This window comes from Sesamum indicum, linkage group LG11 (assembly GCF_000512975.1).
Source record: "Sesamum indicum cultivar Zhongzhi No. 13 linkage group LG11, S_indicum_v1.0, whole genome shotgun sequence".
NCBI classification, from domain to species: domain Eukaryota; kingdom Viridiplantae; phylum Streptophyta; class Magnoliopsida; order Lamiales; family Pedaliaceae; genus Sesamum; species Sesamum indicum.
The window spans coordinates 1,300,704-1,307,526 of record NC_026155.1 but is presented as its reverse complement, the minus strand read 5'-3'; the positions used below and the strand labels follow the sequence as shown (position 1 = coordinate 1,307,526).

Genomic DNA, 6,823 nt, shown 5'->3' with positions numbered 1-6,823 from the left:
CTACGTATGAGAGCATAAGATCTTTTAAATAAATCTAGTCAGATACCCTCCTAGCGTTGGAAGGAGAACACCATACAACACGTATAATTAAAAATTTGTAAGTTTTATATCGAGTAGGAGGGTGTTTGGGTGAGCTTACGAGCTCTTGAAAAAATCTTATAAATACGATGCAAGGAGCTTATAAATCTTTTAAAAAGAAATAATAAGAAGTTGCCAATTTATTTATAAGATTTTAACAAATTCATTTAAATTAATTATAAACCATCTTAATCTTGGAAGAAAATCACAATACGACACACGCCCCTGAAATTATCCCGACTTTCTGAAGTATTATATATACACACTTAAAAAATGTCAATCGGACGCACAAACCATCTTTGTTTTTTTAAAACTTTAAACGTACACTTATAGAAACGTCAATATCATTACACAATTATTCATACTTTTTGACTGTCAAGAATAATTTTTATAATTACGTAAAAGATATGAATATTTTGCATAAAAAGACCATATTTCATAGTGTAAATATAATTATCCTTTAAATTATACAGTAAAACCTTTATAAATTAATACTCTATAAATTAATAAACTCTGTAAAATAATAAAATCTTCTTGTCCCCACTTGGGTCTTTGTAAAAAATTATCAAATTCGATAAGATAATAATTTTTCGAAGAATCCCTTTATAGATATTATGTCCCATTAAAACTCTAAATTAATAATTCATAAATATTACAATTATAAATATTAAATATGAAGTTTGTAATGCTTTACGCATTTGATCATTCATTAATGATTTTGCCATGCCTTTTAGATGAAAGACATGGTTGGGTGTTATGAATTATTTTATTTTCCTATTGAGATTTATATAGTATATGTTTCATTCATCATGCATGAATATATTTAATTAGCAATAATAATTTTTTAAGTGCAACGAATTAATGTAAATATGTATATTTAAGTAATTCCAATGAATTGGTACATGCGTCCATGAATATAATAGTTAATTGTATACAATGAATTCATATTATAAATGAATATATTTAATTAGTTACAAATAATTGGTCGATGCATGAATATAATCAATAAAACATATATGAATTCATTTATTTTCAATATATATGTACTAAATTTACTGAATTTAAAAAGTCTTTTTTTTTAATTAATAAAATATTAATTTATCGATATATTAATATTTTTTTAAATTAATAAAATTTTATAATTTTAAATTTATTAATTTATAGAGATTTTACTGTAGTTAATTTTTAATTGTTTAAAAAATTGGGATGGGCAAGTACAGGTACTTGTCGCTGGAAAGAGAGAGTACGACTTTAGGAGAAAACAAATATCCGCATAAATATATGTATGTAATGATGGGACGCCCTCGAGCGAACGAACGAACGGTCGAATAATTCTAGTCTCCCAAACTTCTCTCTCTTTCAACGTTCACTTTCCCTTTGTTCGAAAGTGTCAAAAATTCATCCCTCATTTCAAATTGATCCATATTCGCCCGAGTTTGTTTTTTAGGGATTCTGTTAGAGCTGTCAATCTGTAGCCTTAGATTAGTGGTGTTTTTCTTTGTAAATATAGGGGATACACGCTTAGGATTTGTACTATTTGCCAACAGTTGTAAATTTTTGATCAAGTATTTGGAATTGGGGGGTGCTGATGAGTTCGAGAGCGAGATATCCACCTCCTGGAATGGGCGGAGGCAGAGGAGGAATGAACCCAAATGCCGGACCAAACCCTAGTTTCCAACCAAGAAACCCTACGCAGCAGTATGTACAGAGGAGTCCAGCGTCGAATAATCAGAATCATCAGTTGCCTCAAAATCCTCACACCCAGCAGTGGCTGCGGAGAGCTCAGCTCTCGTCCGCCGATTCAGCCGTTGATGAGGTTGAAAAGACTGTGCAGTCAGAAGCCATAGATTCCGGGTTAGTATGTCGTTTCCTTTTTCTGTATTTTGGCACTCTGGGTTTTGGTTAATTGCCTTTTCTATTCAGAGGTCAAATAAGTATGTTTTGCATTTTCCTACAAGTCTTTTTTCATTAATGATTGTTGGTGAGTTCCACTGCAATGTTTATTTGTATCCTTTTTTCCTTTAACTCTGTCGACAAGGAGTCAGACATTGGAAGTTTAGCTTAAGAATGTTTTGGTCTTTGTTCCTTTTTTGGTGTAAGAGTGGCACTATGGATATTAGTGTCTTTCCGCTGAGCGGGAGATTGACCATTGGAAATTTGGAAGAAGGAACAATGAACTAGTTATTTCTATTGAACTTCTGGAGACATTTACCTTTATTTTTGATTTAGCAAATATAGCAACCTAAAAGTTTGTCTGCTGAATTATGCATTGGCATTTGATCTTGGAGTGTAGATAATGAGATGAGCATGTCTTTTGAATGAACCAGAAGGTTATCTTTCAAACTGATTTTTGGTTTTTGGTTCCAATTGGCATCAATTGTGTTGATTATTTCAAATTTGGGAAGACCTTTCTTGATGATGATTTGAATTTTGACAGTTTTCTTTGAGTCTTTTGTTATTCTGTTTGATGTTGACAATCTTTCAGGAACTAGAAGAGCCTCTTTTTGAGTTTATGTTTACACCTTTTCTGAGCGATGCTGAGACCTCAACCATCCTGTTTGTTTGTTTTGTCAAGAAACCCCGAATTTTAAGAGAATGACTTCAATTATAAAATGGAGCAGTTCCCTTGTAGCTGGTGTGAGCTTGTAGCATGGGCCGTGCATTCAATTAAAGGATGAACTAAAATAGCTCTCAGGATCAAACTCTTTGATATCAAATGTTTGGCAGGCAAAATCTTGTTCAACACTTTCCACTTATTTTTGTGGTTGTCTGGCAGTATCTTTATTTACTGCGTCATTATTACTTTTTGTGGTTGAACTTTATGAAACCTTTTAGACTCATTCTATCTTCTCCATCTTCATACGCTCGGCTGTAATGCTATGATTTATCACGCACATGTAACAGTAGATATTTATCATTCTTGCTTATCTCCTTGTCCAGTTCGCAAGATTGGAAGGCACGCTTAAAGTTACCACCAGCAGACACCCGTTACAAAACCGAGGTACATTAATGTGCGTCATTGTGGATTATGTAGTGAAAATTCATTTTGGTTTTTCGTTTAGTTTATGGTTGAAATTGTCTAGGGTTTTGTCTCATTAACGTTCAGGTTTGCTTGTGATAGTAAATATGGTAATTGGATGATCAATTATTAGAAAATTGATGATTTTATGCAAGGATGTTTCTGAGATGTCAGAACCTATAAGATCAAATTGGGAAAGTGATTGTTTGAGAAAATCATCGGCTAATTATGACTTAATTGTAAATATAATCATTTGAGAGGATTCAAATCAGTCACTGCCTCAGTTATTCCCTTTTATACTCGTTCTTTTCTGAGTTCTCCATTTGGTGCATTATTGTTTTCCAATCAATATGTATATGAATGTATCTGAGTTACATAACTGGGGGGTTTGTTACTTCTGTTAGCTGAGCCAAGTGTTAATGTTTTATAAATGCAGATTCTTTAAGTGGCTGTGAGAAGTAGTAATATCATGCAATGTGTGAGATCCTTTGCACCTAAGTTAGTCTGTTAGGAAAAGAGTTTAAGTGCTGATGCGCTTTTGTTTCTTAGATGATGTTTCCTGTTGCGTAATGTGTATCGACTGTGGAGCCTTAATCATGGTTTAAGCTGTTGTCTTCTTTTCATGGATGCTTGAACAGTTGTTCACTAAAGTCTAGTGTTCACCTTTCACTGAAGTCAAAGTTGAAGATATTTAATCTTGTAATGAATCTGTGAACCTCAAGCTAAGTGGCGAAACACAACTAAGTAATCGGTAAAAGTTTAATAGCATCTGGACTCTAGTTGCTGAGACAGCCAGAGTCTATTGTTGTTCGAAACCAAGGTGAAGAGAAAGATATTCATGTATTCAAAAATCAAGAAGAGTTGTTACAGTTATACAGAGCAGCAAAGCTGCTGAAACAGAGAATAAACCTGCCCAACTAATTAACTAACAATAACTAATACGAACTAACCAAAAAACGTAAAAGAAGAAAGAAAGTAAAAGTGCGAATCACAAAACACGACTTTCACGAGACTTAAACAATTTCTGTCTGCTACTCTTTTTCCTTCTGCAGCAGCTTCTTCTTCTTCCATCTTGCTTCTGTAACACGCAGCAGTGGTGAGGTTACTAATCTTAACATCCCCCCACAACTTGAACTTGGTGAACCTCAAGCTAAGTGGCGAAACACAACTAAGTAATCGGTAAAAGTTTAATAGCATCTGGACTCTAGTTGCTGAGACAGCCAGAGTCTATTGTTGTTCGAAACCAAGGTGAAGAGAAAGATATTCATGTATTCAAAAATCAAGAAGAGTTGTTACAGTTATACAGAGCAGCAAAGCTGCTGAAACAGAGAATAAACCTGCCCAACTAATTAACTAACAATAACTAATACGAACTAACCAAAAAACGTAAAAGAAGAAAGAAAGTAAAAGTGCGAATCACAAAACACGACTTTCACGAGACTTAAACAATTTCTGTCTGCTACTCTTTTTCCTTCTGCAGCAGCTTCTTCTTCTTCCATCTTGCTTCTGTAACACGCAGCAGTGGTGAGGTTACTAATCTTAACATCCCCCCACAAGTTGAACTTGGTGGTAAGGAAAACAAGTTTAACTTGGACTTCATGAACTGGGAAGCTGGAGCTGCGAGAGGTTTGGTTAGGACATATGCCACTTGACCTTTAGCACTAACATGAGTAGGAAGAACAAGACCCTGCATACTTCTCCCTTACTATGTGACAATCAATCTCAAGATGCTTAGTCCTTTCATTGGAACACGGAATTAGCATTTATGTGAACACCTTATTCTCACAAAATAGTGGAATTGGTTTGGGAACTAAAACCTTGAGGTCCTGTAGAAGATAATCGATCCAAATGAGCTCGCACATAGTGGAGGCTAGGCTACGATATTATACCTCTGCAGTTGACTTGGAAACACGAGTGTTGCCCAGAAAAATGCAAAAGCCCGTTAATGACTTTCTAGTCTCCAAACAACCTGCCCAATCTGCCACTTCTGCATCACAGAAAGCAGTCAGCTTTAAGACACTAGTTAAAGAAAAGAACAAACCTGTAGAAGAACATCCCTCAAGTATTTCACTAAATGCACAGCTGCATACCAATGGAGCTGACATGGTTTTTGCAGGAATTGGCTTAATTGCTGGATGGCATAGGATACATCTGGTCTAGTAAAACTTAAGTACAAGAGGCTTCCTATCAACCTGCGATACCTGGAAGGGTCTGATAACAAATTCCCACATTCTGAAGTGAGTTTAATTCCTGTTGGCAGAGGAGTGTTCTTAGTTATAGCTTGCACAAGTCCCATATCTTGAACAATGTCTGAAATATACTTGCTTTGAGTGCCCAACATTCCTCCTGGTGACCTAGTTAGCTCAATTCCAAGGAAATACTTTGCAGCCCCTAGATCCTTTATGGTAAAAAGGTCGTGCAAATACTGCTTCACTTCCTGAACACATGTTTTTGAAGGTGCTGTGACTAATATGTCATCAACACAGACAAGTAGCACAACCTGTCCACCAACCATTCCCTTTGTAAATAAAAAGTAATCATGTTTGGATTGTTTAAAACCAAAAACTTCCATCTTTTCTATAAATTTAGGGTTCCATTGTCTTGAAGCTTGCTTCAAGCCATAGAGTGACTTCTTAGCTTACAAACATAATTTGAGGTGAAACCACGATATGTTTGTAAGCTAAGAAAGTCACTCTATGGCTTAATAGACCGGCTCCATGTCGCTTCCATCCAAAGGGACAGAAACCAAGCACGTTCCAGGGTGTTCTCCTCCATGGAGTCTCAATCTTTCAGGGCAACCTGACATTTTCTGATCTTCAGAAAAATTCCAGTTCTTTCAGTGTTCTTTCCAGAATTGCGAAGTGAAAAGAAAAGAATTTATAGGGGAATAAGAGATCTTGTTATGGGAGCATTCACATAGAAGGGGGAAAAGTAATGAAGCAACTAATTTGTGGCTCTGATGCCATGTTCGAAACCAAGGTGAAGAAAAATATATTCATGTATTCAAAAATCAAGAAGAGTTGTTACAGTTATACAGAGCAGCAAAGCTGCTTAAAAAGAATAAACCTGCCCAACTAATTAACTAATAATAACTAATACGAACTAACCAAAAACGTAAAAGAAGAAAGGAAGTAAAAGTGCGAATAACAAAAAACGACTTTGACGAGACTTAAACAATTTCTGTTCCTCTTGCTGCTACTCTGTTTCCTTCTGCAGCAGCTTCTTCTTCCTCCATCTTGCTTCTGTAACACGCAGCATGGTGAGGTTGCTAATCTTAACAATTGTCTTCTTCACTCACTATATTCTGAACTGGATTACTATCAGTATGTGGTTTATTAGATCTAAAATTTCGAGCTATGACTCTCTTAAGTAATTGAATTGATCATAAACTATGGAGCCTGCAGACAACCCCCGATGCTCTTTTTCCCTGGCCTTTTAGTATAATGTGGGTTATTAGACTTGAGATTGATGGAGAGTTGTGATTATTTGTGTCACTTTCATTTATGGTTTGCCATTTTGTTGCTATTGGTCTTTTTATCTTTCAGGATGTTACAGCTACCAAAGGAAATGAGTTTGAAGACTACTTTTTGAAGCGTGAGCTGCTTATGGGCATATATGAGAAGGGTTTTGAGAGGCCATCTCCAATCCAGGAGGAGAGTATTCCAATTGCTCTCACTGGGAGTGATATCTTGGCTAGGGCTAAAAATGGAACTGGGAAAACTGCTA

General features: G+C 35.6%; 2 protein-coding genes across 2 annotated transcripts in view; one reads left to right on the top strand and one right to left on the bottom strand.

The window, feature by feature from the left end:
* Positions 5,040 to 5,612, bottom strand: LOC110012825 (uncharacterized mitochondrial protein AtMg00810-like). The gene is made up of 2 exons (XM_020697802.1): positions 5,139 to 5,612; positions 5,040 to 5,084 (listed from the first exon to the last, which is right to left on the bottom strand). The coding sequence occupies exons 1-2, from the start codon at positions 5,610 to 5,612 to the stop codon at positions 5,040 to 5,042; spliced, it is 519 nt and encodes a 172-aa protein (XP_020553461.1).
* The window catches only part of LOC105173177 (DEAD-box ATP-dependent RNA helicase 8), a 5,105-nt gene continuing 4,313 nt past the window's right edge, over positions 6,032 to 6,823 (top strand). Inside the window, exons 1-3 of the mRNA XM_020697801.1 lie at positions 6,032 to 6,076; positions 6,314 to 6,427; positions 6,643 to 6,789. Coding sequence (XP_020553460.1) covers positions 6,032 to 6,076; positions 6,314 to 6,427; positions 6,643 to 6,789 — 306 coding nt within the window. The remainder of the gene's footprint in view (positions 6,077 to 6,313; positions 6,428 to 6,642; positions 6,790 to 6,823) is intronic.

What these genes read in the sequence shown, in the direction of transcription:
- LOC110012825 (XM_020697802.1), bottom strand. Translation starts at nt 5,612, where the DNA reads ATGGTTGGTGGACAGGTTGTGCTACTTGTCTGTGTTGATGACATATTA. An exon ending in TGAGGGATGTTCTTCTACAG is followed by an intron (nt 5,085 to 5,138) that starts GTTTGTTCTTTT and finishes TCTGTGATGCAG; the next exon opens with AAGTGGCAGATTGGGCAGGT.